The sequence below is a fragment of the Chrysochloris asiatica genome, unplaced genomic scaffold, assembly GCF_000296735.1.
Source record: "Chrysochloris asiatica unplaced genomic scaffold, ChrAsi1.0 scaffold00494, whole genome shotgun sequence".
NCBI lineage: Eukaryota > Metazoa > Chordata > Mammalia > Afrosoricida > Chrysochloridae > Chrysochloris > Chrysochloris asiatica.
The window spans coordinates 814602-828413 of NW_006409012.1; the positions used below are offsets into that span (position 1 = coordinate 814602).

The following is a 13812-nucleotide window of genomic DNA, read 5'->3' on the forward strand; positions in this document are numbered from 1 at the left end:
GGCTCATGCACAATAGGACATAACTGCTCAGTTCTGCACCGTCCTCCTAATCATTGCTAAGCTTGAGCCCACTGCTACACTATTCCACTATGTCAGTCCATCTCGTTGGGGATCTTCCTCATTTTTGCTGACCCTCCACTGTAGCAAGGACAATGTCCTTCTCTAGGAATTGGTCCCTCCTGATAATATGTCCCATCTAAGGAACATTCTGGCTGTATTTCTTCCAACACAGATTTGTTTGTTCTTCTAGAAGTCTGTGGTACTTTTAATATTCTTCTCCAACACCATAACCTTCTTTAAAGGTCTTCCTTATTCATTGTCCAACTTTCACATGCATATGAAGCTATTGAATATATCATGGCTTGGGTCAGGCGCACCTTAGTCCTCAAACTGCCATCCTTGCTCTTGAATATTTATGCAGCAGATTTGCCTAATGAAATACATCATTTGATTTCTTGACTGCTGCTTCCATAAGTGTTGATAGTAGATCCAAGCAAAATGAAGTCTTAGACAATTTCAATCTTTTCTCCATTTATCATGATGTTATTTATTGGCCCAGTGGTGAGGATTTTTTTCTTTACATTGAGGTATAACCCATACTTACCTACATCAGTAAATACTTTAAATTATCTTCACTTTCATCAAGCAAGGTTGTATCATCTGCATATCACAGGTTGTAATGAGTCTTCCTCCAATTCTGATGCCATACTCTTCATATAATCCAACTTCTTGGATTATTTTCGGAGTGTACAGATTGAATAAGTATGATGAAAGAATGCAATCCTGGCTTACTCCTTTCCTGATTTTAAACCATTCAGTATCCCCTTTTCTGTTCGAACAATTGACTCTTGGTCTGTGTACAGGTTCCGCATGAGTACAATGAAGTGTTTCAGAATACTCATTCTCCAGTGTTGTCCATAGCTTGCCATTATTCATACAGTTGAAAGTCTTTGCATAGTCAATAAAGCAGAGGTAAACAGCTTTCTGGTAATCTCTGCTTTCAGCCAAGATCCATCTGACATCAGCAATGATATCCCTCATTGCACATCCTTGTCTGAATCTAGCTGGAATTTCTGGCAGTTAGTTCCCTGTCAGTGTATTGTTGAAGTTGTTTTTGAATTATCTTCAGCAAAACTTGACTTGCATGTCATATCAATGATATTGTCTGATAATTTCTGCATTCCATTGGGTTACCTTTCTTTGGAATGGGCACAAATACAGATCTCTTTCCAAAGAGTTGACTAGGTAACTGTCTTCCAAATTTCATGGAATACAGGAGTGAGTGCCTCCAGTGCTGCATCAGTTTGTTGAAAGATTTTCATTTGTACTGCATCAGTCCTGGAGCCTTGTTCTTCACCAATGCCTTCAGTGCACCTTGAACTTCTTCCTTCAGCACCATGATCATATGCTATCTCTCTTTTTTTATTTTAAGTTTTTATTGTGAATTACGTGAGTTTACATGGGTGAACATCAGCTTTACATTCATACTATTGTATTTCTTTTTATTGCAATGATTACAATCCCCTCTGTACATCATCAGATAATTAAAGGGTGCACCCCACAGGCCTGTCCTCTGGCTATCAGCACACAGCCTCTCTCCCTCCGTAAGTCCAGTGTCCCCATCCACTCTATCTGTCCATGTCATCGTCTCTGCCTCCATTTCTGGCATCATTGCTTCTCTGGGTAGGGTCCTGCACTCCACTTTTCTCACTTGATGGTCCCACGAACCTCCGCTCCTGGGCTGCAAAATCAATCGCTCCTCTCTTTTTGTTACAAAGCATCTATCTTTATATTTCTGATTCTCACAGTCAGTCCTGATAGCAGTTATTCACTATTGTACCACAAGAGTCTTATCCTCATCTCCTTTCATCAGCCCTGTCCCAACAGATTAGAAACCACTCAGTGGAGATTCTACCTATTCCCCCCCCCCCCCCCCCCCCCCGCACCCTGTGGAACTAGGCTCCCTCTTGAAAGCTTGTAATCCAGTCACTTCTTGCCTTTGTAGCCCCCCCACTTTGGGGAGCCAATGTCTAAGTTGCCCATCCCTGTCAACCCTGTGTACCAAGGGGGTGGGAATGATCCTTGCTGTAAAGATTTGGTCCCTCTTTTGAGCTACTGAATCCTTAGAGGTAGGTCAAGTTCATCAAATTGTGTCAGATTCTTTTTTTTTCTCTTCATTCTTCTTCTAGTCAAGTTCTGATCATCCAGCCATTGAAGCCAGGTCAAGTGGGTACTGTCTGTAAGTATGTGTGTTCTTGTGCATCTCCTGTCATTTCATGTCAACTGGACGCTTCACTCTGTGCTCTAGTCTTCTGTGGCCATGTCACTGCCTCTGGGCTCAGGAGTCTCGGGTCTTGCCTTACTGCTGGCCAACCATGTCTCAACCCAGGTTCACAGGAGTCTATTGAATGTGGTCAGACTTAGCTCACAACTTCATTGCTGTTTTCCCCCCACTTCTCCTTATTGGTTACCAGCGTGGTCACCAGCCAGACCACATGCCTGCTTCTGTATTCCCCTTGAGTATTAGTCTTGGAAGGGGGTTTGCTCTGAGGGGACCCGACCACTTGCCTTGATAGCTCCCGGGTGAACAAATTACTTATTCTTTTAGTAGTCAATCAGACTGCCGTTACTGTTTTTGATTTTTCTTGCCGATTTTTCTTTCATGCAGTATCTTCTGTTCTTCTAGCAGCTCCTCGCTGTTCTGCTTGTCCTATCAAGTAGAAATTTTCCACCTCAGAAGATTCTGGATGGGGTTCAGGATTCCACCTATGGACTTATGCAATGCAAAGGCTATCAGAAAAGGCAGCTTTAAAATTCCACATGGATTCTAGCCTCCTGTTATGACATAAGAAGGAGCTAAGGCTCTGCTTTCAGGCTGCTCTGCTTTCACACAACAAGTACCTCGCAGTTTAGACTCATGCAAACTGAGTAGAGGAGAGGAGTTACGAAGTAGAACCAATCGCCCACTATTTGGAGATGTTTGGTGCTCTTCACTTTAGTGTTGTACTCACATCACATTAAAAAATTACAAAAACCTTTGCTGTTAAGATGATGACGTGGAGCGATGTGAGATGATGATGTGGAGCGATGGAGCAGCTGGGGACTTTATATCCAGAGAGGGAGAGCGACTGTGTGCTGAAGACTGGGGAGGGGGGTGGGTAGTGTAAGGGGCAGGCTTGCAGGGTATACCCTTTGGTTGGTTGAGGATGCATGGACGGGATTGGAACCATGTCAATGAAATGATATACGATAGAATGAATGTAAAACTAATATTCTCCCATGTAAACTATCATATAATTCACAATAAAACATTAAAAAAAAAAAGTAAGATATTACCACATTTGAAAGCATGAGAGGAAGGAAGGGTGACTATGAATGGATGGAACAGATAAATCCTCAATAGATTAATGGTGAAACCTAATGATTAAAATCGAAAACTAAGAGGGAGGAATACAACTTCTGACATCTTATTTCACAACATAGAGCTAGAAACCAAAATAAAGGAGTTGAAAATCATTGCTCCTGGGAAGGAAAATGTACAGGGAAGAGGTGGAGGGCTGCTAATTTTCATACCAAAATTTGTGAAATTATTTGACTCTTTAAACTATGTACCTGTATAAGTTTAATTAAAATAAAACTTAAAAAAAACAAACAAAAAACCTTAGCTGTTTAGTTGAATCTAACTCATAGGACAGTAGAACTGCCCCATAGGATTTCCAAGGCTTTAAATCTTTAAGGAACCAGTGGAGCCACTGGTAGGTTTGAACCGCTCATCTTTCTGTTAGCCATTGAGCACTTAACCACTACACCTCAGATCTCCTTTGTAATCATATGCAACAAAAGAAAACATTTTGAAAACTACTACTTTCTTAAATTTTAAATGTTTTTATAAGGGTGTATGGGACAAAGAACTCAGTTCGGCCTTTTATGTCTGTTTTCTGAAAATAGCTATTGGAATTTGACAGCAATTAAGGAGCTTAAGTTAACAGAGATGCCTTTTAACTTTCAGATTTTAATATTAGGAATAAAGTAGCATGGTTAGCCTCTTAACAACTAAATGTATTACTAGGTGATTAAAGCGTGATCGGCTGTTCAGGCTAGTGCTTTGGTTCTTTGACTATAAAGACTTCATTTATATCTGAAACTGTGCAAGGAAATCAGCAACTTAATTATGGGAGTCTTTTTAATGTATTTTTCCTTTCTGTATTTTCTTTTTCAACAGACCCCATCAGAATTGGGATAGCTTTGGGCAATGAAGCAAGTTCGATGGTAAGGGCTTTATAATAAAATGTGTGATACATGCATACATCAGGTACTCTGTACTACTAGGTGCTGTGAGACATTTGGAAGACTGTGACCTGGTCTCTCTAGTTTAAGTAGCTTCTCATCTTTTGTTGTTATTAAGTGCCGTCAAGATGATTCCGACCCCTAGCGAACCTGTACAGAGTTTCTGAGGGACAGCTAGTGGGTTTTGAACCGCTGACCTTGTTTTATAGTGCAGGTGAAGGTAAAATGCAAGCATGTGTAATTCTTCATGGTCACTAAGAAATTTTATTTAATTTTAATTTTTTTTAAGGTTTTTATTGTGAATTATGTGATAGTTTGCATGGGAGGACACCGGTTTTACATTCATCCTACCGCATTTCGTTTCATTGTAATGATTACATTCCCTTCCATGCATCATCAAACATCCAAAAGGTACACCCCACAGGCCTGTCCCCTGGCTGTCATCACGCAGCCCCTCTTCCTCCCTGAGTCTACAGTCCCCAGCTGTTCCATCTCTCCATGTCATCTTCTCTGTCTCCATCTCTGGCATCACTGCTTCTCTGGCTAGGGTCCTGCATTCTGTTCTTCCCAGGGATCTCTGCTCCTGGGCTGCAAAATCAATCACTCCCGTCCTTTTGTTACAAAGCATCTAACTTTACATTTTCAGCCCTCACAGTTAGTACTCATAGTACTTATTCACGATTGTACCACAGGAGTCTAATCTCCATCTCCTTTCATCAGCCCTGTCCCAACAGATTGGAAACCACTCAGTGGAGATTCTACCTTCCCCACCGCAAAATCTGGAAGTACGCTCCCTCTTGAAAGCTTTTAAGCCAGTCACTTCTTGCCTTTTCTAGCCACGCCCCCCCCTCCCCCATTTTGGGTAGCCAATGTCTAAGTTGCCCATCCCTGTCAACCCTGTATACTGAGGAGGTGGGAATGATTCTTGTTGTAAAGATTTGTTCCCTCTTTTGAGTTACTACATCCATAAGTATAGGTAAAGTTCATCAAATTGTAGCTGAATACTCTTTTTTTTTCCCTCTTCTTTCTTCTTCTGGTCAAGTTCTGATCATCTAGCCATTGAAGCCAGGACAAGTGGGTACTATCTGCAAGTATGGGTGTTCTTGTGCATCTCCCCTCACTTCATATCAGCTGGACGTTTCAATCTCCACTCTAGTCCTCTGTGGCCACGTCACTGCCTCTGGGCCCTGGAGCTTCCAGGTCTTGCCATACTGCTGGCCAGCCAGGTCTCAACCCAGGTTCACAGGAGTCTGTTGAATGTGGTCAGACTTAGCTCACAACTTCATTGCTGTTTTTTCCTCCACTTTCCCTTATTGGTGACCAACATGGTCATCAGCCAGACCACATGCCTGCTTCTGTATTCCCCTTGAGTCTTAGTCTTGGAAGGGGGTTTGCTCTGAGGGGATCCAACCACTTGCCTTGATGGCTCCCGGGTGAACAGCAGTAAGCCATTTTAGATCACCATTTTCACCTTCATGTTTTTCTTTTTTAATACTTGATTGTGCTTTTGGTGACCGTAGTTCATACACATTATTTTGTGCCATTGGTTGCAGTCTCTGCAGTGTGTCAGCACTCTGTCTGGTTTCTCCCCGGGTTCCCTGTTTGCATTTCTATGGCATTTTCATCACTCTTTACCTTCTCATCTTTGGTTTTGGGCAAATGTTGCCCTCTGGGTTTCATATAATTGCTTGTTATAAGAACACATTCTTCATGGGTGTTACCAGTTTTTGGTGATTGTTATGTGCTGTGGAGTTAGTTCTCACACATAGCAGCCCTGCATAAAGTTTCCAAGGCTATAAATCTTTACAGAGCAGAAAGCCTCATCTTTGTCCTATGGAACAATTGGTAGTTTAGAACTGCTGACCTTGAGGTTAGCAGTGCGATTCTTAACTACTCTGCCACCAGTGTACCTTTGATGGTGGTTGTGTGCCATGGATTCAGTTCCAACTCATAGCAACCCTGCTGCATAGGGTTTCTGAGGCTGGAAGTCTTTAATGGGAGCAGAAAGCCTCATCTTTCTCCTATGAAATGGCTGGTAGTTTTGAACTACTGACCTTGAGGTTAGCAGCCAACTCGTAACCACTATGATACCATATCTTCTTTGGTTCATCTATTACTTGGCTGAAAGGTAGCCTTCGAGAGTGTCTTCAATTTCAAGTTAGAAGGTTTACCCAGGGCAGTAATCTCAGGTGTTCTTCTGGTCTGTCTTGCATTGTTTGTAATTTGAATTTTTTTTTTACACTTTTTTGCATATTATAAATGGGGTTTTATATTGTGGTCTTGGTTAGATGTAGAGGTATTTGGGGCACCATCTAGTTTTTCTGGTCTTGGGTTAGAGGAGGCTGTGGTTCATGTGGGCCCTTAGTCTTTTGGATTAGTTGCTTGTTTGAAGCTTACTTTTTCTTCATTCTCCTTGGTTTCAGGTGAGACGAGACCAATAGTTGCTTCTTAGATGGCTGCTCCTAAACTTTTAGGACCCCAGCTACTCACCAAACTAGAATGTAGAACATTATCTTTATGAACTGTGCTTTCCAGTTGACAAATAGATGTCCCCTGAGATATTTACATTTATCTATTAAAAAAAATTTAGTGTCTCTACATCTGGTATTTGAAGAATGTTCATCATATCTCGCCATGGGTGGCTGTGAAGTGATTGTACACTCCAGCTGCAGTAAAGTCGTGAGTGGAACAGTTGATTGACTTTCAGCTGCACTAATTAAATAGAGCTCTGGTAGCGTAGTGGTTACGAATCGGGCTGTGAACGTTAAGGCCAGCAGTTCGAAACTACCAGCTGCTCCGCGGGAGAAAGATGAGGTGTTCTGCTCTCGTAAAGATTTACAGCCTCGGAAACCCTGTACAGGGTCGCTATGGGTCAGAACCGACTCGATGGCACTTAACAACAACAACAATTAAAAATAGTGGTGGTGGTGGTGTGCCAGGGTTTAGTCCCGTTTCATGCAATGCTGTTTGTGGCTTCTGAGGCTGTAAAACTATAGGAACAGAAAGCCTTGTCTTTCTCCTGCAGAGCAGCTGGTGGATTCAAACTGCTGACCTTGTAGTTAGCAGCCTAACTTGTAATCCACTATGCTACCAGAGCTCCTTCCTCATTAAATGTTGTTGTTAGGTGCCATCGAGTCGGTACCGACCCATAGCAACCATTATGAATGAATGAAAGCAGAGCGAAATACTTCCTGATCCTGAGTCAACCTCACTACTGTTGCCATGCTTGAGTCCATCCATGCTGCCACTTGGCCAGTCCATCTTATTGGGGTCTTCCTCTTTTTCTCTGACCCTCCACCTTACCAAACATGATATCCTTCTCCAGCATCTGGTCCCTTCTGACAATATGTTGGAAGTATGAGAGATAAAGTTTGACCATATTGGCCTCCAAGGAGCATTCTGCCTGTACTTCTTCCAAAATGCATCTGTTGGTTCTTTTGGAAGCCCATGACACTTTCAGTATTCTCTTCCAACACCATAACTCAAAAACATCAATTCTTCTACAGTCTTCCTTATTCACTGTCCAGCTTTTGCATGCATATGAGGTTATTGAAAATACCATGGCTTGGGTCAGGCGCACCTTAGTCCTCAAGCTGACATCTTTGCTCTTCAACACTTTAAAAAGGTCTTGTGCAGCAGATTTGCCTAATGCAATATGTCATTTGATTTCTTGACTGCTGCTTCCGTGAGTGTTGATAGTTGATCCAAGAAGAATGAAGTCCTTGACAACTTCAGTCTTTTCTCCTTTGATAAGAATGCTATTTATTGGTCCAGTGGTGAGGATTTTTATTTTCTTGACATTGAGATGTTATCCATACTGTAGGCTGTGCTCTTTGATCTTCATCAGTAAGTGTTTTAAGTCCTCTTCACTTTCAGCAAGCAAGGTTGTATCATCTGCATATCGCAGGTTGTTAATGAGTCTTCCTCCAATCCTGATGCCACGTTTTTCTTCATAGAACCCAGCTTCTTGTATCATTTGCTCAGCATACAGGTTGAATAAGTATGGTGAAAGAATACAACTACAACCTTGTCGCACACCTTTTTAAATTTTAAACCATTCAGAGGTGACCCAACGGAATGTGGAAATCATTGGGCAATCTTTTTGATATCTCATGCGAGTAAAGTTGTGCTAAAGGTAATACAGAAATGGCTACAATCATACATTGACAGAGAACTTCCAGAGGTCCAAGCCAGATTCAGAAGGGGCCATGGAACGAGCGAGGGATATAATTGCTAATGTTCGATGGATCTTGGCTGAAAGCAGAGAATATCAGAAAGATGTTTACCTGTCCTCATTAAATAGTGTGCTGTTAATTTGTTTTTTGTTAACATTTTAATTAATCATTGAATGAAAAGGAAAAAGATATACTAACAATTTACTCTCTTTATGGAGTGTGCTAGCAATGAAACTTGCCAAAATTTTGAATGAATCTTAGGTTATAAATGAATAGCACCATCCCATCTATATGTTAATACAAATGAAATATGTACTACCCTAGCACTTGTTTTCTTCTTTGCATGGTAATATCTTTGTTCCATTTTTTTTCCCTTTGAAGTATAATTAAAATTCATCCTTTTTAACATCTAGTTTGTTGAAATTGGATAATTTATGCAGTCATGTAATCGCTGCCCCAGACCTAGAGATTTGTCACCTTAAGAAGTTTCCTCATGTCCCATTACAGACAGTCCCAGCACCTACTCCAAGTTGCCACCACTGTACTTTTACTACAGCCCATAGTAGACACAAGGAAATCTGGTAGCGTAGTGGTTACGAATTGGGCTGAGAACCGCAAGGTCAGCAGTTCGAAACTACCAGCTGTTCCACAGGAGAAAGAGGAGGCTTTCTGCTCCCGTAAAGATTTACAGCCTCGGAAACCCTGTACAGGGTCACTATTAGTCGGAACCGACTCCACGGCATATAACAACAACATAGTAGACACAGAGACCCTGGGTGGCACAGATAGTTTACACACTCAGCTGCTAATTGCAAGGTTGCTGGTTCAAGTCTGCTTGGGAGCATCTTGGAAGAAAGATCTGGCAATCTACTTCTGAAAATTCAGCCATTGAAAACCCTGTGGAGCACAGCTATTCTGAAATTGCTGCATGTTGGGATTTGGCTCAATGGCAGTTGGTTAATGGTTATAATGAACATTTTCAGTTTGTTTTCTCAAAGGACATGACTTTATAAACAGAATGAAGAAAGAGTCAAAAAGTTGGTTATACAAAAGAGGACTTGAGGTAATGAGAAGAGTAGTGTGCAGGCCAGCAAGATGTGACAAGAGTGAGGCAGGATGAATGGCAGTAAGACAGGCAGTGTCAGCACTGCTGTAAAGACAGAGCAAGGGGTGTTGAGGGGGAGGAAAAATCAGATCTCCTGGAGGACTTTGAAAAGCTACTCATCACCACCTCCCTGCTAAGATTCTGATATCTTGAGGTTGTTGTTATGTGCCGTGTAGTCGGTTCTAACTCATAGCGACCCTGTATAGGGTTTCCGAGGCTGTAAATCTTTATGGGAGCAGAAAGCCTCCTCTTTCTTTTGCATAACAGCTGGTAATTTCAAACTGCTGACCTTGCGGTTCGCAGCCTGATTCGTTACCACTACGCTACCAGAGCTCCTTATATCTTGAGGTGGGGGCTCTGAAATCGCTGCTATAGTTTGTCACCACTGTTAAATAATAGATATTTCTGTATTCCACAGATGTGTGAATAGAGAAGTTTGAGAACCATTATATAGAAATAAAGCCTAGGTCTGTTTCTATACTTCATGAAATCAAGAGCTTAGGTAATTAGGAAAAATAGTGAATTAAGTGGGTACATTTTGACCGTATATAACAATTACACAAATGTTTCATTTTGATATTTTAGTATGAAAAGCCCAAAACAACAAACCATAGTGGAATTTTTCATTAGAAACCTATACAGGGTCTTTATGAGTCGGAACTGACATGATGGCACTTACAGCATTTTCTTTATAAAAAATAGATTATATTTTAATTCCGGCTATTATGCAGAAGAAAGAGGAGGCTTTCTGTTCTTGTAAGGATTTACAGCCTTAGAAACCCAATACAGGGTGGATATGAGTTGGAACTAACTCAACAGCATCCACCACCACCATTTTATTTTGGAGGTATTAAAATATAATCGATTTTTTATAAAGAAAATAACATTTTGGGAGTCCTGGTGTGACACTATAGGATAAATACTTGACTGCGTGGTTGATTTGAGAACCCCAAGGCCTCTGGTTCAAACTCTCCAGTCGCTCCTCGGAAACCATATACAGGATTGCTATGAGTCAGAACATACTCAATGACATTTAATAAATAACAGTTATGTTTTGATATATCTTCCTCATATTTGCAATATTGACATCTATGGCTATAATATATGCATATAAATTTGTGTATGTATCACACACCACTCATTGTCTTTGAGTTGAATCCAACTCATAGCAGCTCTGTAGGGCAGAGTAGTGCTCTACCATAGGCTTTCCAAGGCTGTCAATCTTTATGAAAGCAGACTGTCATTTCTGTCTCCTGGGGAGTAACTGGAGGAGTCAAACCACCAGTTTTTATTTCGCAGTCAAGCATCACAAAGGATCCTAAATATGAGGGTAAGTCAAAAAGTGTTGCTACATGGTTCCAGTTCATTCAGGGGTTTATTCCAAACAAAACATGTCTAAACATATCTCTGTGATCAGTGGATGGCTGCTGATGAGTTCTCTCAGTAATGCACTTGTCTTAGTCTGTTAGGGTGTCTTCAAACGAAAGATCCAGTCAAAACTGGCATCTCAGGGAATCTACTAGGCCAGATAAATTCAAGCCAGAGAAGTCAGCTCAGAAAGTTACGGCGATTGTGTTTTAGAATTCAAAAGGACAAGTTTGGTAGATTTTTCTCAGAGGACAGAAGATGATCAGAAGGACTTATGAAGTTTTCAGAAAATGAAAAACTGCTTTGGTGAGAAAAAAGTCGAATTTTTTTCAATACGAGAATGCATCTACTTACTCCTTAAGGGTAATAATAAGGGCTGACCTACAAGAATTCCATTGGGGAACCTTACCACATTCATCCTACAACCCTGATCTTGCTGCTTCACGGACTCAACAGCACCTTACAACAACAAATAATAGTGTTCCCCAAACTCAAAATAACATTGACAAGAAACATGATTTGAATCCCTCAAGGATGCCAAAACTGATGTTTTGATGTGATGTAAATCAGAGAGTGCAGAAATCTTTTTGGTAGGGGTTAAAGAGATGGAAACACTGTTGTTAGGAAGTGTATAGACCTAGATAAAGGATGTATATTTTTATTTAATGAACATGTTTATGATTTTGTAACAGTACCTTTTGACTTGCCTCATATATGAACTTGTATACAGCTATTAAGGAGCCCCAATGGTACAGTGGTTAAGTACTCGGCAGTTAACTGAAAAGTCAACAGTTTGAACCCACCAACTGCTCTGGGAGAAAAAATGGAGCAGTTTGCTTCCTTAACCTTGGAAACTATGAGACGGTTATACTCTGTCCTATAGGTCACTATGAGTTGGAATTGACTTAATGGCAACAGGTTAAGTAGCTGTGTAACTGTTAATATACACAGAAATATATGTGGGGTTCTGTGGTTATTAATGGAGTCCTGGTGTGGCGCTGTGGGTTAGTATGCTGTACTGAAAAGTCCGTTTGAACCACAAGGTCAGTGGTTTAAGATCACCAGCCACTCCTCAGAAACTATCCAGGGTCATTATGGGTTGGAACCGACTCGATGGCACTTAACAACAGCAATGGTTATTAATATTTTTAAAATTCATTTTTATTTAAAATGTTACTAGCTGACTGCATATTTGCATACCAATTCAAGCACTATTTAATCTGTATTTTTTACATCTTTTTTAAAGGAAGGGGATCAACAAGTTAGAAAATGTAGCCACACTGATTTAGAAAGCATTAATAAAAATTTGTTTGAAAATGCATTGAGAAGAGAAGACAAAGGTAAGTTATCCAAATTCTAATCATTGTTATGTGGAGAGTTGGGTAATATACAAGGAATACCAATTTTCATGTTTCATGTTGCTATAAGTGGACAGGTAGATTTTTTGTTAATCCAGTAATTTATCTAATATTACAGAATACTTTGTATTTTCATAAAAGAAGAGAGAATAGTGTTTATCATAAAGGTCATTAGGAAAAGTAGTATTTGTTGCAATGTCTACCATAAAAATCACGGCTTACATTATATGCATAAGGCCTGTTGGGGCTTTGTTCTTGTATAATGTGTAATCTATAAATAGTCATGTGCTACATAACATTCATTTGGACAATATCCAACCACACAGATGTCTGACTCTATAAGGTTACCAAGGGGCTTCAAAACGTATGTGGAAGAATTCCTTTATCTTTTAATTCCGTTAACTTTCTTTCAATTCAAAATGCTTTATTATAGAAAGTTACAAAAATTTATAAAGCTAGTCTTTATGAGTAACATTATATAGTCTTTATGAACAACAAAGTAAACTCAGTTTACTTTGTTTTAAAGACAAAGCCTCCTTTGCCAGAGTTTCGAGAATGCTTCAGAACCGAGTGAGGTGTTTTCATTTCCTGAGAAAGGAGTTTTGAATCTTTGTGAAGTGAGCATTTGCTAGGAATGAGAAAAGTACACTTGCAGTCATCCACGTGTGTTTGCTGGCAAATCCACAGACTCACCATCCCAGAAAAAGAGGTCTTGAAGAATTCCCGGGCCTCAGTGAATCCCATTCATGTTTTCAGTACTGACTTCAACTGTGTGGTTAAAAACAAAAGGAACAAACTGCTTTTTTCATTTTCAGGGTTATATTTTCAATACACTGTAGAGAGTAGAGGGAATGGGTTTTGCTTGCTTACAACTAGTTTCTGATGCCTTTAATGTGACCCATATATTTAAGATTAGCTAAAATACACTGGACTTCCTCAATATCTGCAACTTATACTTGCATGAATTTCAAGGCAACTAGAAAAGCATCAAGAAATTGTTTTAAGTAAAAAATACACTTTCTTAAAAAGATTCCAATAGGTCTTTAGCTTTTCAAGAATAAGGAAAATGCCACAGTGAATAAAAAAGGTTTCATGTTTGATCAGAGCTTCATTCAGTAGTAAGAGATTGCCTTCACTTACAGCCTTGTTTGCTTCAGCAAACTGCATAAGATGATACTTTTTCACAAGTTCAATAGTTGGCATATGACCCAACATCTTTTTTACTGGAAGCAAATATATCAGTCATTAGTTTGTTCTCTGACTTGAGGGGTAACAATGCTCAAAGGAAAATGACAGGTACTCTTCAGCTTATTTTTATTTTTTATTGTGAATTATATGATAGTTTACATGAGAGAACTTTAGTTTTACATTCATTCCATCGTATATCGTCTCATTGCCATGGTTCCAATCCTCCATGCATTATCAACCAGCCAACGGGTATATCCTAGAAACCCGCCCCCTACCCTCCCCCCTCCTCCCCCCAGTTTTCGGCCCACAGTCCCTTTCCCTCTCTGGGTCC

The 13812-nt window shown here is 40.3% G+C and overlaps 1 protein-coding gene across 2 annotated transcripts in view; it reads left to right on the top strand.

Annotated features, from left to right (window-relative positions):
- The window catches only part of NEK3 (NIMA-related kinase 3), a 49652-nt gene that overhangs the window by 25168 nt on the left and 10672 nt on the right, over positions 1–13812 (top strand). Inside the window, exons 10-11 of one of the 2 annotated variants that reach the window (XM_006877424.1) lie at positions 4223–4269; positions 12182–12275. In XM_006877424.1, coding sequence (XP_006877486.1) covers positions 4223–4269; positions 12182–12275 — 141 coding nt within the window. The remainder of the gene's footprint in view (positions 1–4222; positions 4270–12181; positions 12276–13812) is intronic. The other variant, XM_006877425.1, reaches the window with a different exon arrangement.